Source organism: Trematosphaeria pertusa, assembly GCF_010094035.1.
Source record: "Trematosphaeria pertusa strain CBS 122368 unplaced genomic scaffold BU26scaffold_16, whole genome shotgun sequence".
In the NCBI taxonomy this organism is placed as follows: Eukaryota; Fungi; Ascomycota; class Dothideomycetes; order Pleosporales; family Trematosphaeriaceae; genus Trematosphaeria; species Trematosphaeria pertusa.
Window position 1 is genome coordinate 652,020 of NW_022987227.1, and position 27,178 is coordinate 679,197.

Here is a 27,178-nt window from a genome sequence, read left to right on the forward strand (position 1 = left end):
TAGGCGTATAAGTAATTAGAAATAGAGAGACTTAGATAATTAAGCTAGTTTATAACACGTATATTAATAAGATTATAAAGAAATTTAAGCTTATAGATACTAGAAGCTTTCTAATAATACTATTGCTAAGCTATAAGCTTATAAAGAATATAGAAGAAGTAATAAAGCTATAAATTAAGGCTTACTAAGAGTAAATTAGGTTAATATTATATATAGTAATTATACTACGCCTTAACGTTACGTTTATAGCCTTCTAGTTATTATACTTTCTTATAAATCTAAGTAAGAAATACTTTATAGTAGTAAACTAGATAATTATATACTTATATAGAACCTAGTATATAGAAATCTAATATAAGAGTTTTAATAGCGTATAGCTTCTTATATATAGTAACGCGTTATTTATAGATAATTTAGAAATAAGATAATTATTCTATAGCTATATTATTAAGCTCTTTAGAGACCTAGTAATATAGAAAGCTATACGCTAGTAAATAGTAACTACCTCTATAATAGAGGTAGAGCTACTTACTCTAGAATACGTTATAAAGAAGTTAGTTACTCTTAAGCATTTTTTCTATAAGCTAACTCTAAATTTAGGCGTAGTATAGTAGATCTTCTATAATAATTAGTAGATAATCTAGCTTATAGTAGAAGAGAATAAGTAAATAATAACTTAGCTATACTATATAGATATATAGAATATATAGCTCTATTAAGAGTATATAAAAGGTATATTTAAAGTACTTTACCTTAAGATAAGTAATATACTAGTAGATAGACTTATAAAGTACTTACTAGCTTAGTAGTTCTAGCACTTTAAAAAGTAGCTAAACTTTTATAATACGTAAATATAAAGAGTAGAGAAATAATAGTAGAAGTATAGTATAATTAACTAGAGAGATATTATAGTCTCTCCTCCCCTAGAGAAATAACGTTATAGAGAATCTTTACTCTCTCTTAACTCTACTAGAGAGTATACTATCTAAACTATTAGAAGGTTAATAAGCTTCTTTAGAATCTTCTTAGCCTACTAGTAATAGGCTAGAAGATCTAGTAGAGAAGTACTACTACCTTATAGCTTCTACTTCTACTTCTACTTCTTCTTCTTATTTTTCTTCTTCTCTCTACTTCTTAGCTTATTTAAGCTAGCACTAGAAGGCGCTCTTATAAGCGCCCGCAGTACTATTCTAAGATAGACTATCTTCTAAAAAATAACGTTAGTATAATTCTTTTCTATATAAAAAAATATAGAGTAATTAGCTTAAAGAAGCTTATAATATTAGAAAGAGCTAGAAAAGAATACTTATCTAGTTATTACTAGCTTAAATAGCCTTTATAAGCTAGTAGACGTAGAGGTAGGTAATAGTAGAGCTATAAATAATTACTACGCGCATAATAATAAGGTATATAATACTTAACGTATAGCTAGGCGTAACTATACTCTAAAGAGTAACGCTAATACTAGGCGCTACTAGTAGAAAAGTTATAGTACTCTCTATTAGAGCGCTCTACGAGCGCTAACCTTACACACCTCTAGTAAGAGTGCGCTTAGAGAGCGCTAGAGACACTCTACTAAGAAGTGCTGTTCGCGGCGGGAGTAGAAGTAGCAGGAGTAGAAGCAGCGGGGGCGAAAGCAGGCGTAGCAGAAGCAGGCGCGCGGCTAAAGAGGGGCGCGCGGGCGTAGAGGGGGGCAGCGCGAGAGGCTAAGGGCGGGGGAGTTTATAGGCGCTAGCTACCACTAGCAGCGTGCGCAGTAGTAGCGCGGGCGTAGGTAGCGCGCTTCTGCTTATTTAGCTACACATAGTTAGTATACAATTCTTTAGAGCTTGTAATAGAGACTTAGGTTAAGTATAAAAACTAGACGCTCTTAGAAATAATACGTACGCAAGCTATAGAGAGTTTGTTAGTAGAGAGAAAAAGTAAGCTTAGAGAGAGCTTATTTACCTCTATAAGTAGTAAACAGAGAGGTTACGTAAGCGTTACGTAAACGCTAAGCTTGCTAAATCTATAGTTACTACAAGCTTACCTATAATCTGCCTTTACCTTAAGCTTAGCCTGCTTACTTAGCAGGCACGCTACTTTGTAGTACACCTAGAAGGTATATTATAGAGCCTAAGCTACGTACTATATAAGAATAACTTATTCTATACTCTAAGATTACTATATAGAGAGAGCTAAGCTCTCTAGTTCTAATATAGTAATCTTCTTTCTTATTTTTCTTACCTAACTAAGTAACCTCTGCTAAGCTCTCTCTTTTTCTCTACACTATTTTATTAAAATACGTGTGTTCTTACCTCTTATTATATACTGCGTCTATTGTGCGAATAGAGACATTAATACTAATTAGTTAAGATAGATGTAAGATAATAGAGACGTTATTGCGAAGTTAAATTATAGAAGAGCTTGACGGGGATTAGGAACACTTGGAACTAGACCTGGCTAAGCGGCTACATTTTGAGACTATGCATGGCTTTGTGCCGCTTAGCCGAACCATTGCTCAAGATGATATCTCACAGATTACCCAAACAGGGTTAGCGCATGATGCTCGGTACAATGATCCTGTGTCACGTATATATACATTAGGAACGGACATCACTCGTCAGTCATGTCCACTCTGCAAGTACCAGCTCTTAGGGGCCATAGGTCAGTAAATTGACTGCAGACGGATCGTTAAGTATGGTAGCAGGTAGGAATGTCAGATAAGGAGAGGCATACGCCGCCTGCACCCATCATGTGCCCCGAAGCTGTTCCGAAGTCGTGTTATGCTGTTTGAAACGCGCCGTCGATATGAGCGTTTGAAGTTCACTATTTCCACAGCATCCTCTTCCAAGAACGCCGCGCCAAAGGGGCACCGGAGCTCGTCTTACCGATATGATCGAGACGCTGCCAGTATCCTTGTCTTCGGACCGAGACTTGGGGACGTGAATAACGCGGTATTTCGGCTGGTGGCGTGCTCAAGACTTCAGCGCTTGGACTGATTCGAGGCTGAGCTTGACAGCGGCACAGTGATTTGGTCAGACATCTGACAGAAAGGAGTTGGACTAATGTACGAGCTCTTGCGCGTTCTCCTCTTCCAACCCGGTGGCTCTATACCCGGCACAGGTCAGTGGCCCGTACAGACGTCAGACCTCAGCGGTGAGCTTCCTCGGGCCGCAACCCACGGCGATCGGTATGCGTCCCGTCGACAAGTATGGTTCCATTGGATGCAGCAGGAGGCGAAAATGGTGTCCGCGGCGCAGACAAGACGCAAAACGCGTCCCTCATCCGAGCCTCATCCAATCACCAGGCCAAAGAGGGTTACACACCAGGCAGAAATTGATTGAGGCATGGGAGGTGGTTCAGCAAGAGAGCCGACGTCTTACGTTGTGGCGCCAGGCCGCCGAGGGGATTTGTTTGCTTTTCGCAGGTGGGTCCACACACCGATGCAGCCCGCTAGAAACGGTTCCACCGATATGTGAGTCTGGAGCCCGAGCGTGAGGGCCGACCGACAATGAAGACGACCCTGAAGTGCGGAGAAGGGGCGTATAAACCACGCTGGTCCGTCTCTTCAATTCTTCCCTTATACTCCCATCTGAAGTCGCTCCAGTCCAGAAATCTTTGAACCGCACCTGAGCAGAGCGGTGGTGAGTTCCCGTCGCTGTTGCTTCGCTCTGGTAGTCACCGCCGCACACCGCCAAAACACGCACCCCTGTCGAAACGTGACTGCCCGATTCCGCGCCTTAGTGCCGACGCGCCTCAGGCACGAAAGCCAGCCTTCCCCGCCGCCCTTTCGCACCTCTTCTCTCATCCATCTTGTCGCTATCGCTACCATCCATCACCAACTGGATATTCCAACTATCACTATTCTACACGGCCCACTATCGTTTGGTTTCAATTGGAATCGATAGCTTGGACGACATTGACATTCGCTGGTAAGCAAGCAAGTCCCTTTTCGCCCTGATCCGAGTCGAGTCATTGTCCTTATCATCCAAGCTTTTGGTGCTGTGTTGAAGAAAGCTGGCTTCGTTTACACCCTCATCCGACTTCTGACTTCGACATGCCACCCATATTCCCGCTTTGGTCGTTGCCTGGACTCTCATTCCTTTTCACTTCATGTATATCTCTGGTCGGAATATATGCTGACCATGATCTTTAGCTTACCGTTTCAACTCTAGAATCGCCCCACAGATACCCTCTGGCCTCGGCTCGTACGATTGGACGATCGGACGATAGATGGCTGATCGCGGGCGTGGCGGTCGTGGAGACTTCCGGGGGCGCGGTCGAGGAGATGGCGGTTTCCGAGGAGGAAGAGGTGGGGGATACAGCGGCCCGCCCGACCGTGGTGGAGGAGGGTTTCGTGGTGGAGACCGTGGGGGCAGAGGAGGCGGTGGTGGCAGCCGTGGTGGCCGTGGTGGTGGAGGGTTTGATTCGGGGAGGATATATGGGTACGTTCACATGGTGCTCCTCCTCCCGGGCTATGGCTGACAAGCTTTCCTTCCAGCGATGGCGTCTTTCCCCAACCAGAATCTGAAGTAACTCGGCTCGAGGACGCCTCGGTCAAGGATCTGTCGACAGCACTCGCCGCAACTTCTCTTGCCGACAAGTTTCCGCGTAGGCCTGGGTATGGGACAGCCGGCAACGGTGTCGTCCTCTGGACCAACTATTTTGATCTCAAGGCAATCAAGACCGATACAATGCTCTACCGATACAGTGTCGCTTTCCAGTCAAAAGAGGAGATACCCAAGCCGAAGAAGAAACGCCTCATCCAACTGCTCTTGCAACAGGCTCCATTTGCCGGCGTACCGATTGCGAGCGATTGGGCCCAGGTGCTCGTTTCTACGAAGAAGATTGCCCTCGGTGCTCAACGTCCTGTGTACGATCTTGAGTGGTTTCCCGAGGATGGCGAGCCACTGCCGCCTGCCACTCCTGAGGATTCAGCGCAGAGATCTCAAGCCCGAAGGAAAAACACTTTCAGGGCGCTTGTCGAGGAGCTTGGTACTGTATCCCTCAAGGACCTCATGAGTGACCTGAAGCAATCCAACTTCGAGTATCCCCTCAAGTTGGAGACTATTCAAGCGTTGAATATCATCCTAGCGCATGGCCCCAGCAGGGACCCGAACATTGTGACCGCCGGAGGAAACAAGTTTTACCCATTCGGCGCGCACCCGCAACTACAAGTCGCTGACCTGGGGGGTGGCTTCCAAGCAATTCGCGGTTATTTCACCAGTGTCCGAACCAGCATCAACAGGATCCTCGTCAACGTTAATGTTGCTACGGGGGCTTTCTACAAGGCTGGTTCTCTGCTGGACCTGATGCGAGAGTTCAACAACGGGCCGCCGCAGAATCCACAGCAATACCGGGCTATGGCCAATTTCGTCAAGAAACTGCGTGTTGAGACCAAGTACATTCGCGAGACAGACGGTAACGGCAAGGTCAGGATGGTGAATAAACGTCCGGTCTTCAAGCGCAAGGTGCACTCCATTGGCGATCTGTCGCCCTTTGGCAGGAACGCCCAGAACACCAAGTTCAAGTGGACAGATCCCAGCGGCAAGGAAGAAGACATCACCGTTGAGCAGTTCTTTGCTCGAGTTCATCAACTGAAACTCCAGTCCCCACAGGCACCACTGGTCAACTATGGTCAAGCGAACAATCCAAAGTGGATTCCCGCGGAACTCTGCACTGTGCTGGACGGGCAAATGGCGAGACGTATTTTATTTGGCGACCAGACGCGGAGGATGATCGAGTTCGCCGCACGCCGACCCTTCCAGAATGCTGACTCTATTGCCAAAGACGGACTGCAAGTTACGAAGATTAGCCCAGGCCTGAACGCCCACCTTGCCCAGTTCGGGATCAATATCAATCCCAAGCTGTTGACCGTCCAAGGCCGCATCCTGCACCCTCCGCTGTTGCAGTACAGGGGAACAATGACTGCGACGCCGGCGAACGGGTCGTGGAATCTCGATGTTAGAAAGCTCGGGAACAAACCCTTTCGCATTGCACGACCCCTTGCTTCGTGGAATTGCTTAGTCATTAACTCTGGGCGTTATGAGACTATCGAGGGCGGTGTACCGGCGATCAAGGCGCAGTTGGAGCTATTCAGGAGAACCCTCGACACTTATGGGATGACTCCCGGCCCTGTACAGACTCCGCTCATCATCAGCGTCCATCCCGCCGACATTGGACCTCAAACCAAGGACCTCGACAAAGTCAAGAAGCAGATCGCACAGGCGCTGCGAACCGGCTTCAAAGCAAAGCCAAACATGTTGTTTGTTCTTCTTCCAAATGACAACGCCGCGTTGTACGACTGCATCAAGACAGTATGCGATGTGCAATTAGGTGTCATGAACATCTGCAGCATCGCATCCAAGTTCACCAAGGAGAAGGGCCAGATGCAGTATTTCGCGAACGTAGCCATGAAGTTCAACCAGAAGCTCGGCGGCATAAACCATACGGTCAATATCAGCAGTCTCTCTCCCCTCGATGCTAATACCATCGTCTTCGGCATCGATGTGACGCATCCTTCACCCGGTAGCTCGGAGTCTTCCCCAAGCATCGCGGGTATCGTTGCGTCAGTAGATCAAAATTTTGCGCAATATCCAGCAAGCATGAGGACGCAAAGGGGCCGACAAGAGATGGTGGGTGATTTGGAGGAGATGATCGTGGAGCGTCTCAAGCTTTGGCAGAAGCGCAACCAAGGACGATTGCCCAGCAAGGTGATTGTCTATCGTGACGGTGTCTCAGAGGGTCAGTACCGCATTGTGATGGAGCAAGAGTATCCTCACTTCGTGGCTGCTTTCAAGAAACTGTATGGAGCGGAAGCCAAGCACCCCAAATTGTCCATCCTCGTGGTCGGGAAGCGCCACCACACGCGGTTCTATCCCACGCAGCAAAAAGACACGGACGGGAAGACCGGCAACCCCAAGCCGGGAACCGTGGTCGATAGAGGCGTCACTGGCGAGAAGTTATTCGACTTCTTCCTCCTCGCCCACCAAGGTTTGCAGGGCACCTCCAAGCCGGCGCATTATGTTGTCCTCAAGGATGAAAACAAGCTAGGTGCAGATCAGCTTCAGAATCTTGTAAGTGTCCCTTTGCTGGGAGGCTTTCATTTAGGCAAATGCTAATGATTGGCAGACGCACAACCTGTGCTATATGTTTGCACGCGCAACCCGTGCTGTAAGCATCTGTCCTCCCGCATATTACGCCGACCTTCTTTGCGAGCGCGGGCGCTCATACCTCCACGGAGTCCTCAAGGGTGGCGACGCTACCTTTGCGGCCAACGATTGGCACAAGGATGTGCACGCGACCCTCATCGATACCATGTATTACCTCTAAGAGGCTCGATGCAAGGGACTTCCTCTTACCGTTCGCAACGACATCTATACCGGCCGACATGACTTTTTTGAACTCCTCACTGAGCCATTCAGCAACTCACGAGTTGCAAATGTTGTGGTGCCCTTTTCGGAGGTTGCACTCATGCTGGCAGTGTGGGCGGCAGGTAGCTTTGCTTCAGACAGAAGGAAAGTCCTGTTGCACCCACTGGAAACAGACAGATTGATTCACGTGTTGTCTTGCTTCCCACTGCCGGGCAGGAGAGGCGTGATGTGGATTATGCGTCCATGCCTGCCTTTTCCCCGTTCTCTACATCCACCCAAGACTACGACCCCAGTTTGCCCTACCTAACGGGGCATTGCCGCTCTTTTGTCTCTCGTCCTCGTCCGGTGGTGGACCAATGGATATTGCCCACCAGCCCATGTTGCACACTTGCACGATGGTTTGAAATTCTTTCTAGCTCTAGGGCTCTTCATGTCTCTCGTTAATGCACCTAGATATGTAGGTAGCTGCTTTTGGAAAATTATACTGTTCTTGTTGGGGATCCTCAGCGCGAAGGGCCGTCCGCTCTGCGTCATTGAGTGTCTGGCCAATCGGAGCGGGCAGGTCGCGTGAATGCACTTCCCGTAGACTATATTAGCGTGGTCGACGCTTGGCCTCAGGCAGCAGCAGGGATCCGCCAGCCTTCCGTGGCCATCGCGCTCGCGCTCCCAGCCACCCATCCGCGTTTCACCCCTCACCCCTGGCCTAGCCAGCTGTTAACCCCGCGACGATGCGACACCCAATCGAGCAGCGCGAGCACGGAGCCGGTTTCTCTCCGCCGACGCTTCTTCACCAGAGACAGCGAGACAGCGACTCTCCTGTCTTGTCAGGCACCGATGTCTTATAGGGCTCGCGCATCACAAGGTTGCTCCATGTGCCGGCGAAGCCTCAACGCACCCCCTGTGGTACAACTCTAGCTCGGACCAGCGAACCAGCCCCCCCTCTGCACCTACACGATAACCCCTCCACTGTCGCTGCGAACCAGCCCTCCACTGCCATGATGGACACAATGGACCGCGGAAGCATCTACGACCACGACATACCCTCCTTGAGCGCGTCACTCGAGGCCTTCGATCCGGAGCGCAGCACACACTCGGCCTACAGCGCGCGCTCGAACATGCACTCGTCGCGGTGGAGCGCACCGCAGGAACAAGAAGAGTCGGAGACGGAATCAGACGGACCGTGGGCGCCTCCAGCCTGGCAGAGGTCGAACAGCCACTGGTACCGAAAGTCGCTGCTGAGTGAAAGCGCGATGCGATCGAGCCCGTCCAAGTCCCCAGGCGCCAGTCCGTTCGACTACCGGAGCGACCGTGAAATTACCCCCTCGCGCATACCGCTCCCCGAGTCGCCTCGCAAGCAGACGCCGCGAACAAGCCCAGAGCCCATGTCGGAGCAGGACCAGAGGCAGTTCACACCAGACAACATCGGATCGAGAATGCAGAGCCCGTCTGCAGAGCCACAGGCCGGCGCGGGTGCACAACAGAGGCCGGAAGAAGAGATGGCCCTGTCGCAGCACGAGGAGCAGGCTGGCCACCTGGATGGATGTACGTGCCCGCGCTGTCCCTTATATACGGTGTCAGCCTGGTATGCTAACGTCCTTAGTTGTACGATTCGCTATTCGCGGGGAGACGTTGTTCCGCACTGCGCCAATAGAAGACACCATCTCGTCATTCGCAAGCGGGGTACACGTATTCACGCGCTCAAAAGCAAACCTTGTTTGCACCATCTTTGCCATCATCATCTCCTGGATTCTGCTGCAGCCATGGACGGCGAGTCTGATACCGGACGTGGCCAATGTCGCCAATATGGCAAAGCAGTTCGAGCCACTCATGTACGCGTCGGAAAACGTAATACCGCGATCGCGCGAGCTTGCGGAGGCGTCGATAGCGGTGCAGGACCTGGGCGAGAGCGTGCGCGCGACCAATATGTCAGCGTCGACGGTCATCATAGATCAGCTGGACGACTTGGGCGACAGCCTCAAGGTACTGTCAGAGAAGATGACGAGCTTCTTCACGAATGTAGACGGTGATATGGATTCGTATGTACTGCTTGCCTGCGCGTCTTGATTTTACTAACCATGGACAGCATCCTCATCACCATGGAGTGGGCCAAGCGGGAGCTTCAGAGCATCAAAGGACCCAAGGTCGGCATGATTGACACGGTGATTGGCAACATCCACGGAGGCCTTAGCAGGATTGGCGTGCTCGAGCGTAACGGCGAGCCGACGGCTATCGGCCGCGTGGTCAACGACGTGGTGGGACACACTACGCAGCAACGGTCTAAGGCTACTCTGCAGCGAACATTCGATTACCTTCTATCTACGCTTGAGGAGAACATTGCGAACGAACTAGGGCGGGCCGACGTCCTGTTCCAGCTTTTCGAGAGCGTGGACCGGCAGTTCCACAACCTTCACCGGTCGGTGGCCAAGGAGGAAGACAGCCTCGCTACCAAGAAGGACGAGTTCCTGGCGTCGATGTGGCGGAATACCATCAACAACAAGATGAAGATCAAGAAATACGAGAAGAATCTGAAGCTGCTCAAGGACGTGCGGGCAAGCACTCTGACGAACAAGTCTGAGCTCAAGAGCCACATCCAGATCATCCACTCGGTCAAGGACCAGCTCGACAAGGCGCGCAAGAACCTGATTTCCCCGCTCATCCGGCGCGCGCAGTCAAACTCGTTCGGACTCGAGCAGCAGCTGTCAGATCTGTCAGGGACATACGGATTCCTCAAGGGGCTCCGCGAGACGCAGAAGCACAAAGTGCTGCAGCAGCTCTGGGGCGAGCCGAAGAAACGCGTCAGCATCTCGACGGGCAGAGACGACGGCGACCAGGCGGCGGAGTATTGAAGACGAGGCGTGGTTGGGTTGTGCGTACGACGACGACGCTGTGAATATTATGGAGCATTGCGGTTTTGGATAGACAAAGAGACGAATGCGGACGCGGTCACGGCGAGGAGTTTTGGCTTGACTGGACGGCGCCGGAGTTCTGTCAGGCTCACTGCGTCTGCGGGTTTTCTTTTGGCGGACAGCACTGGGCGGTGTTATGGGATAACTGTAATACACACCCCTTGGCGTTTGTGCCTGAGGCTTGCCAGCCGGCTGTCCTCCCAGCTGTCCTCCAGCTTCGTGCGATCTTCGCGCATCGTATATGATGACGGCGTCGTCGTCCGCAACACGGCGCCAGCCTCTTTGACGTCAGCTCTGCCTCGATGCCGCCTCTCCAGCCGCGTCGACTACACGAAGCTGGAAGTGCGATTAAGCCTCGGGGGGCGACAAGGTTTGCAATCTAGAAAATTCTTGCCCTCCCAAGAAGTCTCTGCGAGCTTGAATGCGAGCTGCCCGCCGTGAGACGGCGCTCGGCGGGGGATGCAGCACTGCGTTGTCGCGCTTGGCATCCGGGCTGTGCATGGGCGCGCGCATATTCCTGATTGGCCCGCCGCCAAGCCTGGGGTTGGGACGACGCCGTCATGGCGAGACTCGCACTGTATCCTCCGGAGCAGCGTCTGTTGCTGCGCCCTCTTCCCCGCTCCCTCAACTCGTGCTCTATCGCAGAGAACATTCGATAGCCGTTATTACTCATTCGCTGTTCCAGGCGTCTCTTGACACTGCCTAACCCATTGCGGCGCGCCCCGACCAGATCGCCGACCGCTGCCGACCGCTGTCCCATAGCGACGCCCCGGGATATCTTGAGCCACCGTCCCGCGCTCTGGCAGAATTCCCTCTCGACGACAGCAATGAGTGAGTAACAGCCTGGTTGACTCCCACCGCGCCCGTCTCTTGGCCCTCCCGTCTTTGTCAGTGGTCTTGGTCGCATACGCCTGCCGCCTCAACACCATCACCATTCCACACTGCCCGGCGCAGCCACAACCACTACCGCACTCCTTTCGTCGCCTGCTCGGCATCATTATCTTGGCTAATTGCATGCGCTTGGCGCCTCGTCCACACAGAACACATAAGACGCGAATTCCATCGTGCCGGCCGTCATAACAGCAGCTACTCGCGATCCGAAAACGCTGCCATGCCCGCGCCCGCCAATGGCTCGCTCAATAGCGAGTCCACCCCGTTGTTAGGCCGCCCGCACGTCGACGAGCCGCGGTGGAAATCCTTCCCAAAGCACGTCGCCAACGTAACGTGGAAGACGCTGTCCAGCAACTATGTCAACGTCCTGCTCGTCTTCGTGCCCATCGGCATCATCGCCGGCGCCCTGGGATGGAGTCCGACCGCCGTCTTCGTTCTCAACTTCATCGCCATCATGCCGCTCGCTGGACTCTTGAGCTTCGCGACCGAGGAGCTGGCTGCGAAGCTGGGGCAGACACTCGGTGGACTGATGAATGCGACGTTTGGAAATGCCGTGGAACTCATCGTGAGTACTGCGCAAATGGACGCAGTCCGCGCCACAACAGTGCTCTAACCAATTGCTACAGGTCTCTATAGTCGCGCTCAAGGAAGGCCAGATTCGCATTGTCCAGGCCAGTATGCTCGGTAGCATTCTGTCCAACATGCTTCTCGTGAGTCGAACTGCATTACCGGCCATGGCTATGCGCTAACGTCGGAACAGGTCCTCGGATGCTGCTTCCTTGCTGGCGGCCTGCGCGCACAGGAGCGTGAGTTCAACTCGACCGTCGCATCGACCATGTCTTCCCTGATGGCCGTCTCCTCCGCATCGCTCATCATACCGGCAACCCTATACGCCGCTATACAGGACAACAAGGAGGTCGAGACGGACAAGAGCGTCGAACTTCTGTCGCGCGGGACCTCCATTATTCTGCTACTCCTCTACATTCTCTACCTCTACTTCCAACTCAAATCCCACCATGCCCTCTTTGCCGACGTCGAAAACCAGAACGGCGAGGATGAAGAACAGGAAGAGGGCCAGACCCTCACCCCCATCGCAGGAGGCGTCGTGCTCGTCGTAGTCACCGTCATGGTCGCTGTCTGCGCCGAATACCTCGTCGATTCCATCGACGCCATCGTCGAATCCGCACACATAAGCCGCACCTTCATCGGTCTGATCCTGATCCCCATTGTCGGAAACGCCGCCGAGCACGTCACCGCCGTGGTGGTCGCATACAAGGGCAAAATGGACCTGGCCATCAACGTCGCAATCGGCAGCTCCATGCAGATCGCACTCTTCGTCACCCCCTTCCTCGTCATTCTCGGCTGGATTATGCACCAGCCAATGACGCTGCAGTTCCAGGGCTTCGAGACTATGGTCTTCTTCCTCAGCGTTTTGATCGTGAATTATCTAATCCAGGACGGAAAGAGCAATTATTTGGAGGGCGCCATGTGTCTTGGAACGTAAGTCTTACTCATCTCTCCTTCCGACGTGCAGATGCGCGCTGCAGCCACTGTGCAGCGCACTCCTTCAGCTCCTCTTTAAAAAAAACTAAAATAAAAAATTGGACGGATCGCTAACGGCTGAAATAGATATGCTATTATTGCCCTCGCTTTCTACGTGTACCCGGACAACGCAAGCGGAAATCTCACGGGCAATTTCATCAGGAATTTCTTCAGGGCTCATTGAGCGCCTAGCAGCACCTCATTTTCTCTCCCCTTGAAGGGTCAACCCAACCAACTTTCCAAGATATCCGCGGTGCGGCGCCTCCACGGGCATACCATACCCCTCCTGTTTTCTCCTTTGTACATAGTTTGGATACCTGTTCTGCGTCCGGTACTGTACACCCTCCAAATCGTTGGCAGCGGAAGCCACGGTTTGTACACCTCTTCCTGTGTCCGGACGAACCAGAATACTTTTATTTTCTTGTGTTGTCTTCCTTTTTCTTTTTGTCGATCTGTCTAGGTATATGGCAGGTGTCTCTTCTGTACGAGTACTGTTGGTCCGTCAATACGGACGGACGGGCGGCTTTTCGTCCTGGCGTTACGGCCGATATGGGGATCAAAAGGGAAGTCAGGGGACTGGGTTTGGGGCTTCATAGGTTTGGGACATGTAGGTAGCTAGGTAGCTAGCTTGGAAATTGTAAATGTAGACCCTGTGGAGACTTTGAGGATTGTCATTGATTGATATTCGGGTGGTCTTTTTATTTATAGTGAGTGATACGTATATGTATGTAGGAGGTTCATCAATCAATCAACCACCTATTATCTATCCAACCCCTCCGTTCCCCTTCTCTTCCCTCCCACTTCCCTATCTCCCCTCACCGCCCTCCAACAAACGCCCCCGCCCAAGCCAAATACCACGTCCGCGACGCGCCCCCGCCATCAACCCACCGCTCGTCCCACACCCCCGCAACCCCGTTTCTGAAAAAGCTGTAGCTGGCCTTCGCGTCGGCGAGCGCGAGATTCGCGTACAGGATCCCGCGCCATCCGCCGCTGTCGTCGGGAAGAGAGGCGTCGACAAGCGCCGAGTTGGAGGAGGAGAAGTGCCGGTCCCATTCTGCGCGCACGAAGGCGCGCGGGCGTAGGTAGGCGGTTGCGGGCGAGATGGGGTGCATGTGTGCGGCGTGGATGTGGATGGGGAGGGGCGAGGTGGGGACGGTGGTGAGGGGGGCTGCGAGGGGGGGAGGGGGGGGGTTAGAGAGATAGATATAGCGAGGGTGGAGGGGGAGGAAGGGATGAGGGACTTACTAGCGTAGTCGACTTTGTTTTCGAAAAGTCTGCCTGTTACGGAGTTGCTGATGAAGCGCGGGGGGTGGTTTGTATTGGTGGGCAGGAGGTAGAAGTACGCGTTGCAGGCGCGGGCTTGGATGGCTAGCATGAGGTTGCCTGTGTGCCACCACCACCTCATCAGTATATGCAGTCCGTTGCATACTTCAAATGTGGGATATGTACGCACCTCGCTTCTCCATATCCCCATCCCCACTCACCCGCCCCCACATCTTCACCGCAAAGCTCGCCCACCCATCCTCGCCCGACCTCTCCGCATCCTTCCCGTCCGCGCTCTCAAACAGCCCCGTCGCCCAACTATGTCCATGCCACCAGTCAAAGCACCTGCTGAACGGATAGTCTCTGCCCGCGTACGCGCTCTCCGCGAAGTCCTTGACCAGCATATTCGTCCACGCCCTGTTGTCGCCCTGCGCCAGCCAGTCCGCGTCCAGGTAGCCGATGACGGCGGCCACGTAGACGAAGTAGGCGTAGTGGATGTGGTGGTCGGTGTAGTACGTATTGGCGCCGTCGGCGGCGGGGTCGGCGGGGAAGCCTGCGCAGGAGACGAGGCCTTTCCAGGCGTCGTCGTAGTAGAGGGCGTGTCTCTGGCGGTTCGCGATGTATCGCGCCATTTCGGCCTGCAGTTTTCCGAGCCCCGTGTGCGCGAGCACGGGGTTGTTGAGCAGCTCCTTGAGCACCCAGACGATGGTTGCGAACTTGGCGAGCGATTTGCCCGCGGCGTACAGCGAGTCTTGCGGTATGTCGTCCGTCATTGCGCGGCGGAGATCGCGCTCGGCGACCGCGGTGAGGAAGGCGAGGGTATCGGGCGGGTAGCGGATCTTCGAGGCGCCGAGCGTGGGTGTCCAGGGCGCGAAGCCCATGCTGGTGGGGAGGTTGGGCTCGATGAAAGTGAGTCTGTCGCCCCAGACTGCCGTGGCTATTCCCTTGGTCGTGGTGCGCAGCTTCAGTCTCGTGACGTGGTTCTTGAGCTCTGGGTCGAGCGATTGGATGTGATGGGGAAGGGCGAACATCAGGAGAGGCGCGCCCCCGCTCTTCTTGTAGTTGAGCGAGTAGCTTCCCCGGGTCTCGTTGACGGTGGCGACGAGCTGGGCTTCGGTGACGTAGGTCCCAAAGGCCTTGTCGTAGAGAGACTCTCCTTCTGAACCGAGTGGGTTCTTCGCTACTTGGATGGTGCCCCTGAAGCCGCTGCGTCCTATCAGTGTGTTGTTGCTAACCTTGGTAAATCTCCAGACATCATGGCTCAAGTTCGGTATAGGGTTGACGTATATAACCCAATTTCTGCCATCGGTATCCTTGACGCGGTATTTCATTGATTTTCCAATCGTAATCGGAAAGCTAACTTCAGTGAAGCCGTTGGGAGCAGTGTGGATCATCGGCGTAGCGTTTCTGTAGCGGGCGGTTACGAAGCTCATTCCTTGAACGGCAGGGAACGTCATCCTCGGCGAATCCACCGCCCTGCCGCGCTTCAGATTGATATTGACCGAGAAAGGAAGAATCGTGTCTGTGGTGAGAATGGTGTCTTGATCAAATTCCTGGGCAGAGAGGATGATCGATTGCTTCTTGGGGTTGATGTACGTCTGCCACAATGTCAGTCCCTATTCCTCCATTATGCAATCTTGTGAAATACTCTGGCGGGATCACCCTCTCCGAACACTACGTCTGCCGCGTGAACAAATGCTACATTCATGCCCCAGGTCGGAAAGTACCCGAGCTCTTTACCTCCCTTTCCCCACCATATCGAATATGGGTGCGTCCAGACCGGTTGGTTCTGCTCGCCTAGGAAGGCGTTGGCATAGAACTTGTTCGTGTGTAGTGTTCGAGTATCATTATCTTCGATTCCTTTCCGCGGGACGGGATGGTGATTTCCGATGGGGATCTGCGGAAGGATGTTATCCTGTTGAATGGGAACGAATATGTTATCGGCGGGAATCGGGTTGGTAGCAGTAGTCGACGGCGGCGATTGGATCGACGCGAAGGTGTTGTTCAGAGTCTGGTATAGCGCTAATCTTGATGAGTTCTTCGAAGAAGGAGGCTGGAGGGTGGAATGGGGTTTGCCCATAGACGTGATGGATGAACTAGGCGGTGGCGATGGCGAAGAGTTGGCGAATATGTAGGTTGTATAAGGGAGCGGCGGGTAGTATTCGGGACGTGTGGTTGTCGCAACCGAGTTGAAGAATATGCTCGTTGGTATAGGGATAAATGAGGTAGGGGTGGATGTCCATAATAACTCTGTCGAGAGAATTGAGAGTGTCGTAGAATTTGGAGGCAAATGGGAGCACTAGGAAGGAGCGATGTGTCAGCATTGACTGCCATGTTGTGCGCTTGCGCAATTGCGCAAAGGCAAAGCCGAGGAGTTTGGGAAGCATCGGAGCCTGGGTGAGCTTTTGTCCGGATAGACTTGGCGGCGGAAGGTGTATACTAGGAAGGCACCTTTACAATGGAGTGATCTAGCAGTCGCGACCGTAGGGACTTCCCATATACTGAGATTGATATGAAGTGCCTCAAGCGAAGTAATCTCGCACTCACCCAAGACTGCGTCGAAGATGCATCCATGCTCAATGCTTCAGCCGCACCAGTGCTCCTCAGCCACTTGAAGTAGGTGTCTTGTATTCCGTCGAGAACTTAGGCCTCGCAATTGGCATCGCCTCGTGTCTCGTTACCGAAGTCGAACTCCACAAAGCTGTCGGACACAGCCGTCGTCTTCGTGACGACAGCGGTCTCCTGCCCGACATCGTCCGATGAATAAACTTCCACATTGTCCATCCGCACTGCTCCAACCCATTGCGACGACAAATGACGGAAAACCAACCAAGATCGAAGAGAAAGAGTATTATCCTGCTCTATAGCGTTGAAGCTGTAGTTCTGCGAACGAAGAAACAAAGGAGTATAGCCAGGGAGACGTCAAAGCACACAAAAATTCGCAAAGACCGAAGAGAAGGATTCGGACGCAGACTGGAGTCTAAGCACCTTCGGACTAGAATAAACGGCTCTATCTTCGTGCAGCCAGCGGGGCCATGGCTCGATATATACGTGACCATCCCCAGGCGCACCCTCTGTAGGGAGGTTAGACTTGATGCTCATCGGACCTAAAGATTCAGAAACAGAGCGGCCCCAGTGGTAGAGTCCCCGGTCACTCGTACTTCCCCACATGAGGCTTCCAGATATAGGCTATGGACCTGTTTCGGCATATTACTAGAGAGTGGAGGAGAATATAGGTCGCGGATCTGGTAGTTGGTTTGAGAAAGGGCCGTCAACAGTCGCTTCAATGGTGGTTAGCATCCCAATTTCCCACTCTCCCACTCGGAACGTATGATCGACCAATACTGTGAACATCTTGATCGTAGAGACCGACCGGCTGTGGAAAGGGTAGGTGTTCTGCGCTTGCACAGGTAGTCTGAGAATTTCTCCGACATCCCGGAGCCGACCCTAGATCCCTGCGGTTGATCTCCAGTGACTATCCCAAATCGACTTAGTCCCATGATAACCTCCAGCTCAACCACCCCTTCCTTCGTCACACATTGATAAAGCTGCAGCTGTCACATTGAAGATTCGGTATCAGCCGAGCCGCAACACAAGACCTGAAATTCTTTAGTCTGCCGATCCTGGGCGTATATATGTGTCTGGCTATATATGCGTCTACCCGCTCCCACATGAACTCTTTAAACAAGGGGTTTATGCAGCGGTCGAATTATCCCTTGCTTAACCAAGACGCGCGGTTTCGTCGCCTCCGAAAACGTCTTCTTTGTCGTCCACTCTGGACCCTTGGGTAGTCGGAGCGAGCGCTCATACTGTTCCTTCGTCTCGAAGGGGAACGGCAACTGCGAAGCGAGGTATTTGGTGTTGGCTTTGACACGCTTCTCGTTGATGATGACACGGTCGAGCTTCGCATCTTTGCGCTTCTCGGGCTTGACGCCTTCTTTCTTGTTGTAGGTGACGTGCCCTTTGCGCTTTTGGTTCTTTTTACTCAGGCCTTCGCCGGCCCACGAGCCCCAGCCGGGTAAGACGTTCTTTTCGATCTTCTCGTCATCTTCGTCAATGACTGCGCGTTTCTGTAGGAAACCCGTTAGCTAAGATAAGCGGGGCGGACCTGGGCGCGAAGTTTACCTCCTCCTCGAACTCAGCTACAACATCGTCACCCGCGAAGGCCTTTGCTGTGAGCTCGAACTGCGAAGTATTCAAATGTATGGAGCCTTCGCCTCCTTCCTCGTCACTCTGATTTTGGTACGACACAGTCTGCCAGCCATTGGCGTCCGGGGCGCTGATGATCTGCTCGGGAAGATCGGAATCGGATGATTTCTTGGATGTTGCCTTGGACTTGACTTTGGACTTCGTCTTGGACTTTGACGGCTCTTGGACTGCGGGGATGGTATTATGTGCTTGTGAGACCAAATCGGGTTGCTTTCTGGTCCTTTTCTCCTTGGAAGCCTTCATTAAGTAGGGATTCTGTTCTGACTTTGCAGAATATGGATTCCTGGGCTCGTTGCTGTTCCGCGTTTCAAGAGAGAGGTCGCTCGTAGTCTTTACACCATTCGCAGCAGTACCATTGGCGTCATCTGTTTCCTCATCCGATGGAGCCCTCTCTTCGAACTCAGACTGGCCAATTGGAATAGAAGGGGTCTCTGAAATTAACCCTGGGCCGTACTTCTTATGTCCTCTCCTCGCGGCATTTGAGCCCTCCTCTTCACTTGGACTTTCTTCATCGGCCAACTCGCGACGCATGCGTTCGATATCTTCATCATTCCTTGTCTTCCTTGTTGCCTCCGCCTTGCGCATAAAGGCCATCATCGACAACTTGCTGTTGTTTTCTGTAGATGAGAAAGGGCTCTCAAGCAGACCAAGCTGGCGCTCCAGATGACCATCCTCCTCGTCAGGATATAATTCGCTCTCCCCATCGCTGGAGAGATCAGACGCATCAGAATCCTCGTTACGGACTTCTTTACCCTCGATGCGGCGGCGAAGCTCGTCGTTTCGTCGAGCCATCTCCGTCACGCCTGAGCGAGCATCTTCATCCCATCTGAAAAAAGTTAGCCTGATGATCACAATCTCAGCGGACATTGAAGTACATACGCTGACCGGCCAGAGGCCTTGATTCCCTTAGCCCACTTACTCTCACGGTGCTTTGCACCCATTCTCTCTTCAGCTCGCCGGCGGACGTTGTACTCTTGCTCGTCTTCTGAGACATCAACGCCATCAGCCTTGAGAGCATCGCGTTCACGTTGAAGCAACCTCTCACGCTCTTTCCGATGAACTCTACGGTATGATTTGCTTTTGATCTTCTTGATGCGCTTTGCGCGGACTTCTTCTCGGAAAAGAAGTTCTCGTTCCTTGCGAAGCTGAGCCCTGCGCTTCATAACCTCTTGCAGAGGGAGCTTGTTCGTCTGCAGCTCTTCCCACTTCTGGATCTGCTCTTCATCATCCTTTCCGTTGGAGAGCCCACTCTGCTGCAGTATGGATTGGATCGTGACTTCGAGGTCATTGGCGGGAGCCGTGGTTGTGGTAGGCAAGAGACGAGTTTCACCCATACGCTGGCCAGCTTCCGGTTGATATAAGGGGAAAGACAGATGCTCAGCACGACGGTTGTGCTTTACGGTATCCACCCATCGTTCGAGGGTCTCATTGGTTTTTGCGCTCGCAGCGGCTCGATCTAGCTTATCCTGTTGACGTTTGGGCAGCGGCGCCTCTAGTTTCCGAGCAATATCATTCCGTTTCGATGACTTGTCATCCTGCAACAGCTTGAGTGCTTTCTTCTTCTCGGGGTCGGCGACCTTGGATTTGAAGCTTGCGAGGTCGACTTTCCTCAAGACACCGAATTCTGAGGGCACGGCTGATTCGTGGGTGTCTGGGTTTCGTGCGGTTGAGCGCTGCTCATCTTCTTCTGCCAACGATGAAATGAGGTCCTTCAATTGTGCCCGCCTGTCCGATTCGTCCTCATCCTCGTCCGAGGAGAAGTCGGACGCTCCATCTGCTGCAAAGTCGCCCACTTCGCTGGGTTCTTCATCGCTATCGTCAAAAGCATATGCTCTCTTCTTAGACTTCTTGGCTTTCTTTTCCTTCTTTTCCTCTTCGCTCTCCTCGTATTGATCGAGCGCCGTGGCAAGGTCAATGGCGTCTTCGCCTAAGTCATCCTCCTCTTCATCCTCTTCCCCATCTGCGCTGTCTCCCTCATCCAAATCGATCTCTCCGTCTTCGCCGTCCATCTCTTCCATATTTCTGGGCTTCCTCGCCTTCCTGCCCTTCCGATTGTGAGAGCTGCCCCGAAACGTCCACCCCTCAAACTTCTCCTCGTCGCTCTCTCCAAATGCCTCGTCACTGTCAATGTCGCTATCATCATCCTCATCGACATGGCCCATCGTCCAAGCGTTGCCCTCAGAGTCACTTCCCTCGTCCAGGCTCTCTTCCTCAGCACCGCCGCTCCCTTGCTTCCTCCTCTTCGATTGAGTAGGCCCCTCGTCTTCATCCTCGTCATCACCTTCTTCGTAACGCGGCCTTTTTCGGTGCGAGAACCCTTCTGATTCTCCGAGACGGTTTGGTCGAATCTTCACTCGGTCGGCATGCTCATGGGAAGCAATGGAGAAGGCGTTGAGCGCTCGTTTTTGCGCTTTCTTGGGATTTCGGCCAGAAGGCTTGGATTTTGCGAGCTTTGAGCTCTGCAGCGAGCCTCGAGAAATTCGCGCCGGCATATTGCGTGGTGTTCCTTCGAAGAATTCTTTGCGGAGGGCAAATTCAAGAAGTGGGATCGAAATCTTGGCGCTCACATTTTTGCGGCCCGAAGTTACGCCGTGGAATGTCCGACCTTGGAAAGCTCATCGTAGGGATTCAAGGCATTGACGATATCGCCTCATTCGTATTACCAACCTCATCGCCGCGCCGACAAGGGAGAGACCCGAAGATGTTCAAAGCGACGCCATGCCTCCAGAAAACGCTCCGGCGCCTCCCGCTCTCCACCAAGCAAGCCGGCAAGGAATACTACAAGGGCAACCGCGTAGGATCTATGGGCACGATCGATAAATACGGGCGGTTTCACCCCGATTATGACAAGATACGGACATACGTGTATCCGAACAAGGGTATAAAAGGCTTCGAGGTGAGCCAGTCCTGTCCACCATCTGGAGCTAAGCGCAGCTTTAGATGGATGTTGTGGAGGAGAGATGGTATGGAAGAAGGAAGCTGACTCGGAGTCCAGTTGACCCCCTTCGTAAGCAGCAGATTCTCCAAGAACGTCGAAGTCGAATACCAGACGAAATGGGAGGTCCCTAAGAAGACGATAACGGGCGAGGAGTATCTGGCGCAGTGGAAGAGGGAAGGTGGTCACGACTTGGTGGACACTTTTCAGAACAAGCCCGACGTATGGGAAGAACCGGCGAGATCTAAGAGCTAGATGATCAATTGGAAAGTGAGAGGGTTGTATGATACGGGATTGGGTCTGGGCTGCTACACTCTAGATGCGGAGTGATGATATGAGGGGGTGTGTACATTATTGATGGATCGAGGAGGCAGTACGCGGCGTTTGTGGATAGCATGGGATCGTTGACTGTCAGATCTGGATCTCCCGACTGAAAAAGGGACGTATGAGACGCTGGCTCATCGCACATCGTCTGATGCCATAGCCGTACAATCGGCACAACCTTGGATACATACCGTACATTGCTATCTCGGGTATCATGTGTACAATTGAGTATCGTACCTACAGATACATCCTACCTATCTCTCCTAACGCCAAAGAAATAATTCCCCCATCCCTCACCACCAGGGACCTCCTTCCATCCCAGCCCAGGTACATACACCACACCCATCGTCTTGATTCCACCATTACTTCCCCACCCCTCTTTCTTCCTAAACCACTCCCGCAACTCTTGCTCATTAACATACTTACTCCACTCATGCGTCCCCTTCGGCACCATGCCCAGCACATCCTCCGCCACCACATTAGTCACCACCCAGCTCGCCCATGTCCTTGCAATTGTGCTGAGAATGAGCCAGCCGCCGGGCTTGACGTGCTGTATTACGTGGTCGAGGAAGGGACCGGGCGCGTTGACATGCTCGAGGACTTCGAAGAGGGACACGACGTCGAAGGCTTGTTCGGGGGATGAGGGAGGAGGCAGGTCTTCGATAGATGTGTTAAGGTAGGTTAGTTTGCTCGAGGCCATGAGCGCGGGGTCTCGTCTCTTGTGGCCTTGTGCGATTTTGAGGACTTCGGGTGTGGGGTCTATGGCGGTAACGGATTGCGTGTGTGGAAGCCGTGCTGCAGACTCAGCGAAGATTCCACCGCCGCAGCCGATGTCGAGATAGCGGAGTTGTGAAGAGGAGGCCGGTGAGCCTGGTGTTGTCTCTCGACATCGCGATATGAAGTCGTGGCGGAGTGGGTTCATGAGGTGGAGGAGTCGCGAGGGGCCGGTGGGATCCCACCAACTTGATGCGAGCGCATTGAAGTGGGATACTTCTGTTGGGTCGACGGAGGATTTCGAGGCGTCGGGCGTAGATGAGATAGTGGAAGAGAGTCGGGGAGCTGGGTTTGCGGAAATTGAAACGGTGGGTCGTACATAGGGGAGTGGTCTGGGCCGATGTCTTGTCGGAGCTGTGAGTGAGTGTATAGAGCGAAGCGCCCTCGTTGTATTACGCGGCTTCATGGCTGCGATTGATGTGGTTCAAGAAGTTCAAGATCTCACTCGTGTAGGGGTGGAGCTTGACTTGATGTCACCACAAAGTTTGGGAGCACGGGCCACATTTAAACTGCTTGAATGATCGACAGGTACAGTTCAGCGTGTTGCACTGCGAACCTGTGCTCTATAGCACATATTGATCTATGCCGCGAAGGCCTCCACAGAACGAGGAATCAAAAGCTCTCAGGCACATATCCTCGCATGTTGTACATAATGTTGTCCTCCTTATCATTCTGAATGAGGACCCGGTCCGATGAATGCCCAGGTTTCCCAATCGCCGACGCTATGCAATAAAAGTAAAATTACTTCCTCATGTGAGAAAAATCTTTTAGGATGTTCGCCATATGAGTGTTGGTCTGCTTGCCGCCGCGACGCGGGGCCTTCCGCTTCTTCTCCTTCGGCTTTGTGGACACTACCTCGCGCGGCGCACTCGACGGCTTGAGGCCCGCTGCCAGCAGGCTGTTGCGCAAGTCGTCGGGGTTCGGCGGGATCTGGATCTTGTGCCACTCGTTCTGGAACTCGGGGTCCATCTTGTGCATGAGGGTCGGGTCGTTGATCCACCTTCAGCCAAGGTTAGCATGGACTAGCCACCCTAAAAAGAGTGACGTACACAGTCCTCGCCTGCTGATCCTTCTGGTTCCGCTTGACGAGCACCTCCTTCCTATCCTCCAGGCTCTTGAGCTCATCCTGCACGGCGCTCCACCCATCCTTGAGGTCCTTCACAGAAAGACCCTGGGCCGACTTCTGGTTTTGTAGATATCCCTTTAGCTCTGAGGCATTGCGGATCTCGAACTTGGGCCTGTAGCGGTATGTATTATCCGCGGGATTGTAGGCTATGCGGTTCTGCGGGTTGTTGCTCCGGAATAGCTCAGTAAGGTGGTGGCGGGTCTGGTGGTCATTCTCCGGTACGTTGAGGTAGTCTGTGATCTCCTTGAAGCTCATCCATCGCTGGTTGGCGCGCAGGTGCTCGACGGTGTAGGTGAGCTGCGTGTAGATGTGGCTCCCGGTGCCAGTTTCCTGGGGCTGCGAGTAGACGATGTTGGGCGTGCCATCGTCGGGGCGCTTTCGCTTGGCGCCGCTGGCAGAGGCATTCGAGGGCGTCGGCGAGGGTGCCGAGATGCGCGCAGCAGAGCTGGGCTTGAGGTGGGACATGGTTGCGGAGGTGTGGCGGGTAGGTGGTGTTGCGGGAGCGCGCAAGGTCTAGGAAAGAGCCGCGCAGCAACTGCGGGCAGGCGAGGGTGGCGGGTCGGTGAAAGAGAGAGTGCTAGCAGGAACGACCGGCGCACTTTCCATATGATGTCGAATGCGGCGCGCCAGGGCTTGGCAGCGCTCGGGCCGCAGAAACAAACGCTCCGCGACCTTGAGCTCCTCCATCCGTTCTTGAAGCTCGCTGCCCACGCTCCTTTGTCCTCCCTTTCTTCCCCCTCTCGCCCACAACCCTCGAGGATGCGCTAGAGCTCGCAACTGCTCTACTCCCTCACCATGGCTGCGGCTGCAGTTGACGTCGGCTACGTCGCCGCGTCCTACTCCATCCCGGAGGCGACCGTCCAATCATTACTCTCTGCACCCACTGTCGAGCTTGTGCAGTCGCTGCTTACCCAGATCGAGGCGAAGGCGCGCGAGTACGACGACCTCAAGTCGCAGAAACTCCGCTCTGACGTGGAGCTGGAGTCGGCTATCCACAATGCAGAAGCCCGCACGCGCACTCTCAAAGCCACAGCCGACAAAGCCCAGAAGGAGGCCGAGGAGCTGCGGCAGAAACTCGCGCAAGAAGGTAAGCGCGTCCACGGTACGATTGGCCCCGAGTGGTGCACTAATATGCCACCTTCCGCAGAACACGCCCGCCAGCAGATCGAGACGGAGCTGAAGAACGCCCAGACTACCGCCAGCTCAAAGACGTCTGAAGTGCAGTCCCTCGAATCCCGCATCAAGACACTAGAGTCTCAAAACCGTGACACCGTTGCCCTGCATGATGCCAAGTCTGCCGCCCACGACCGCCTCACCGAAGAGCTTTCCGCACAGCACCAAAAGTTCGTCAACCTTCGCAAGAAGGTGTCTGAGCTGGAGGAGAAGAATCAGTCGCTGGAGAATGCCGCCACCAACGTCAAGTTCCGCGAGTCCAACTTCCAGCAGGAAATCGAACTGCTGCGGAAGAACAACGAATACTTTGATACGGAGCTCAGGACCCGTGCCGCCGACCATACCAAGTTCCGCAAGGAGAAGAATGCTCAGATTGCCGAGCTGCAGCGGGCCATTGCAGACGCGAATCATACCATCGACTCGCTTCGCCGCACCGAGGCCTCGCAGCGCCAACGCATTGAAGAGTTGGAGCAGAAGGTCGAGCAATACATTGTCCAGGTGCAGCAGCTGCAGGAAGACGCGACCCAGAGTCAGGAATCCTCCCGCGCCGAGCTCGACAACGCCCGCCGACTCGCCGCACTCCACCAAGAGAGCGCCCACACCGTGAAGAAACGTCTGCAGGAGGTCCAAGACCAGCTGACCGCGACTAGCGATGATGCTGCTGAGGAGGTTGGGCGATTGCAGGCCGAGGTCGAATCAGAGCGGAACAAGGCGGCAGGGTACGAGAGTAGGGTGACCGACCTGGAGTCGCTGGTTGAGACCCTCGAATCTCAGTTGTCGGAGCTTCGGACCAACTCCCAAATTCCGGGCACTCCACGACGTCCCATGAACGGTTCATTCGACACGCCGGGAAGGGCCGGGTCACCAGCCGTTTTCTCACCTGGTGGCACCGGCCTGAAGGGTAGCATGTCCACGACCCAGCTTTACACGGAGAACACCAATCTTAGAGCAGAGATCCGCAAACTGACGTCACAGAACGAGAAACAAACCGTCGTATTGAACGATATGCTGGAACAACTAGAGCAGTTACAGCCCGAGCACGACGACCTTCGGCAGGAAAATGAACGCTTGGCCTCGGAAGCAAGCGAGATTTCTGCGCTCCTTGAGGAGGCCATCGCTGAAAAGGAGGCGGCACGGAAGGAGATGCGGAAACTGCAGGGCGATTATCAGGGCTTCCTTCGCCAGAAGGAGCTCGATCGCCAGCTGATTCGCGATGCCACTTTCCAGACCAAGCTCGTCCTGTATCAACAGTTGGCTCAAGTGGAAGGACTCGATTCCCTCTCCGACGAGCAGAAGGTATTCTTGCGAGAGACTGCGGATAACGAGATTCCGGATCGTCTGCTGGACGAGGACGACACTCCCACCAGTCGACTGCTTAGCAAACATTTGGTCCTGTTCAAGAATGTTAACGAGCTCGTGGAAAAGAACCAAGAGCTGCTGCGCACTATCAGACAGGTCGCGGAAACGTATGAAGGCAGCGAGGCTCAAGCGAAGGCCAACCAGCACGAGAAAGACGGCCAGGAGCTTGCCCGCCTCAGGGACGAGCTCGCTCAGTACGAAGACGAGATTAAATCACACAAGCTTCGTTCCCAAAGCTTCATGAAAGAGCGTGACATGTACCGCCGCATCGTTACGAGTCGCGGCCAGCTCCCTCCTGGAATCGATGCCTCGTCAATGTTCGGACAGTCCATGGGCGATAGAGCAACGGCAACCCCGCCACCAGCAAACATTGCGCCGAGTATCGAACAAACTCCGCATTCTAAAGAGGTCGCTGGATACGAGAAGCTTGTCAAGGATCTCCAAGCGCACGTTGATCTGCTCAAGGAGGAGAGCAACACAGACCGTGCCACTCTTAGGCAGCAAGCAGAAAAGCTCTCTAAGGAAAACAACCAACTCCAGAGCGAGAATATGCGGCTAAACAACAGGATCCAGCTGGCCCAAGAACGGTTCGACTTCCAGCAGCACAAGCTCAACTCCTTGCAATCGGAGAAGGGCGAACTCCAGAAGCGCTGCGATTCATTGCAAGATCTTTCTGCCAAACAGGATCTCCGGACGCAAGAGATCGCTGAGGAGCTCGTTGAAGCCAAGAGCCGGATCGATAGCTTGGGAAGGGAGATCGCGAATTTGAAGGCTTCGCAGGCTATGTGGAAGACCGTCGAGGATCGCCTGAACGACGATAACAAGAGGCTCAGAGAAGAAAAAGATCGCCATGAACGGCTCATCAAAGAAATGAACGAGTTGCGTCATGAGCAGGAACTGGCCGAGGGACAGAGCCGCCGGAGCCTGCAGAGTAAGGCTGAGGATCTCGAGGCGGAGCTGCAAAATACCCAGCGCAAGCTCGAAGACGAAATCAAGGAACACAAGCAGGTGCTGCAGCGACAGGAGTGGGAGCAGACGGAAAAGCAGAGGAAGATCGACGATCTGCTCAAAGCTACGAACGAGGTCCGCCAAGAGCTCACATCCGTGAAGTCAGCGCGAGACCAGCTTCAGGCACGCGTCAATGAGTTACAGACTGAGCTGCATAACGCCCAGGAGCGTGTGCAGAACCTGCAAGTCCGACCAACACCGCGCCTGAATGGATCCAACGAGCTGGATGAGTTGAGCCGTGAGGAAGAGCTTGCTGCGCAACTCACGGAGGCCCAGCGCAAATATGACCAGGCACAGGAGGAATTGGACGGCG

The 27,178-nt window shown here is 53.5% G+C and overlaps 8 protein-coding genes across 8 annotated transcripts; 4 read left to right on the forward strand and 4 right to left on the reverse strand.

Annotated features, from left to right (window-relative positions):
• The first annotated feature begins 4,015 nt into the window (after positions 1-4,015).
• Positions 4,016-7,486, forward strand: BU26DRAFT_109757 (Piwi-domain-containing protein). Its single transcript, XM_033819382.1, has 3 exons — positions 4,016-4,427; positions 4,484-7,058; positions 7,114-7,486. The coding sequence occupies exons 1-3, from the start codon at positions 4,216-4,218 to the stop codon at positions 7,312-7,314; spliced, it is 2,988 nt and encodes a 995-aa protein (XP_033678825.1). The 5' UTR covers positions 4,016-4,215; the 3' UTR covers positions 7,315-7,486.
• A 706-nt stretch (positions 7,487-8,192) lies between these two features.
• Positions 8,193-10,421, forward strand: BU26DRAFT_109722 (uncharacterized protein). Its single transcript, XM_033819380.1, has 3 exons — positions 8,193-8,897; positions 8,956-9,391; positions 9,439-10,421. The coding sequence occupies exons 1-3, from the start codon at positions 8,351-8,353 to the stop codon at positions 10,199-10,201; spliced, it is 1,746 nt and encodes a 581-aa protein (XP_033678826.1). The 5' UTR covers positions 8,193-8,350; the 3' UTR covers positions 10,202-10,421.
• Positions 10,422-11,372: 951 nt separating this feature from the next.
• Positions 11,373-12,878, forward strand: BU26DRAFT_534084 (calcium/proton exchanger; the record flags this gene model as incomplete). Its single annotated transcript, XM_033831197.1, has 4 exons — positions 11,373-11,717; positions 11,779-11,862; positions 11,913-12,652; positions 12,782-12,878. The coding sequence occupies 4 exons, from the start codon at positions 11,373-11,375 to the stop codon at positions 12,876-12,878; spliced, it is 1,266 nt and encodes a 421-aa protein (XP_033678827.1).
• Positions 12,879-13,509: 631 nt separating this feature from the next.
• On the reverse strand, positions 13,510-16,037 carry BU26DRAFT_509596 (glycoside hydrolase family 81 protein; the record flags this gene model as incomplete). The annotated part of the gene is made up of 4 exons (XM_033827156.1): positions 13,510-13,862; positions 13,940-14,062; positions 14,148-15,555; positions 15,606-16,037. 4 exons carry the CDS (start codon positions 16,035-16,037, stop codon positions 13,510-13,512), a joined length of 2,316 nt encoding a protein of 771 aa, XP_033678828.1.
• Positions 16,038-17,547: 1,510 nt separating this feature from the next.
• BU26DRAFT_109790 (Utp14-domain-containing protein) lies at positions 17,548-20,683 on the reverse strand. The gene is made up of 3 exons (XM_033819383.1): positions 19,046-20,683; positions 18,083-18,992; positions 17,548-18,027 (listed from the first exon to the last, which is right to left on the reverse strand). Exons 1-3 carry the CDS (start codon positions 20,656-20,658, stop codon positions 17,638-17,640), a joined length of 2,913 nt encoding a protein of 970 aa, XP_033678829.1. The 5' UTR covers positions 20,659-20,683; the 3' UTR covers positions 17,548-17,637.
• Positions 20,684-20,860: 177 nt separating this feature from the next.
• Positions 20,861-21,704, forward strand: BU26DRAFT_523399 (uncharacterized protein). Its single transcript, XM_033830036.1, has 2 exons — positions 20,861-21,062; positions 21,162-21,704. Exons 1-2 carry the CDS (start codon positions 20,868-20,870, stop codon positions 21,354-21,356), a joined length of 390 nt encoding a protein of 129 aa, XP_033678830.1. The 5' UTR covers positions 20,861-20,867; the 3' UTR covers positions 21,357-21,704.
• On the reverse strand, positions 21,413-22,650 carry BU26DRAFT_109807 (hexaprenyldihydroxybenzoate methyltransferase mitochondrial precursor). Its single transcript, XM_033819384.1, has one exon. It carries the CDS (start codon positions 22,603-22,605, stop codon positions 21,676-21,678), a length of 930 nt encoding a protein of 309 aa, XP_033678831.1. The 5' UTR covers positions 22,606-22,650; the 3' UTR covers positions 21,413-21,675.
• Positions 22,651-22,698: 48 nt separating this feature from the next.
• On the reverse strand, positions 22,699-23,898 carry BU26DRAFT_523402 (transcription initiation factor IIE, beta subunit). Its single transcript, XM_033830037.1, has 2 exons — positions 23,249-23,898; positions 22,699-23,199 (listed from the first exon to the last, which is right to left on the reverse strand). Exons 1-2 carry the CDS (start codon positions 23,788-23,790, stop codon positions 22,941-22,943), a joined length of 801 nt encoding a protein of 266 aa, XP_033678832.1. The 5' UTR covers positions 23,791-23,898; the 3' UTR covers positions 22,699-22,940.
• Between the last annotated feature and the right edge of the window lie 3,280 nt (positions 23,899-27,178).

Coding starts and splice junctions, on each gene's coding strand:
- BU26DRAFT_109757 (XM_033819382.1), top strand. CDS start 4,216: ATGGCTGATCGCGGGCGTGGCGGTCGTGGAGACTTCCGGGGGCGCGGT. Junction 4,428..4,483: donor GATTCGGGGAGGATATATGG/GTACGTTCACAT, acceptor CTTTCCTTCCAG/CGATGGCGTCTTTCCCCAAC. Junction 7,059..7,113: donor CAGATCAGCTTCAGAATCTT/GTAAGTGTCCCT, acceptor AATGATTGGCAG/ACGCACAACCTGTGCTATAT.
- BU26DRAFT_109722 (XM_033819380.1), top strand. CDS start 8,351: ATGATGGACACAATGGACCGCGGAAGCATCTACGACCACGACATACCC. Junction 8,898..8,955: donor GGCTGGCCACCTGGATGGAT/GTACGTGCCCGC, acceptor TAACGTCCTTAG/TTGTACGATTCGCTATTCGC. Junction 9,392..9,438: donor GTAGACGGTGATATGGATTC/GTATGTACTGCT, acceptor AACCATGGACAG/CATCCTCATCACCATGGAGT.
- BU26DRAFT_109790 (XM_033819383.1), bottom strand. CDS start 20,658: ATGCCGGCGCGAATTTCTCGAGGCTCGCTGCAGAGCTCAAAGCTCGCA. Junction 18,993..19,045: donor AAGGCCTCTGGCCGGTCAGC/GTATGTACTTCA, acceptor AACTTTTTTCAG/ATGGGATGAAGATGCTCGCT. Junction 18,028..18,082: donor TAGCTGAGTTCGAGGAGGAG/GTAAACTTCGCG, acceptor GGTTTCCTACAG/AAACGCGCAGTCATTGACGA.
- BU26DRAFT_523399 (XM_033830036.1), top strand. CDS start 20,868: ATGTTCAAAGCGACGCCATGCCTCCAGAAAACGCTCCGGCGCCTCCCG. Junction 21,063..21,161: donor AGGGTATAAAAGGCTTCGAG/GTGAGCCAGTCC, acceptor CTCGGAGTCCAG/TTGACCCCCTTCGTAAGCAG.
- BU26DRAFT_109807 (XM_033819384.1), bottom strand. CDS start 22,605: ATGAAGCCGCGTAATACAACGAGGGCGCTTCGCTCTATACACTCACTC.
- BU26DRAFT_523402 (XM_033830037.1), bottom strand. CDS start 23,790: ATGTCCCACCTCAAGCCCAGCTCTGCTGCGCGCATCTCGGCACCCTCG. Junction 23,200..23,248: donor GATCAGCAGGCGAGGACTGT/GTACGTCACTCT, acceptor CCTTGGCTGAAG/GTGGATCAACGACCCGACCC.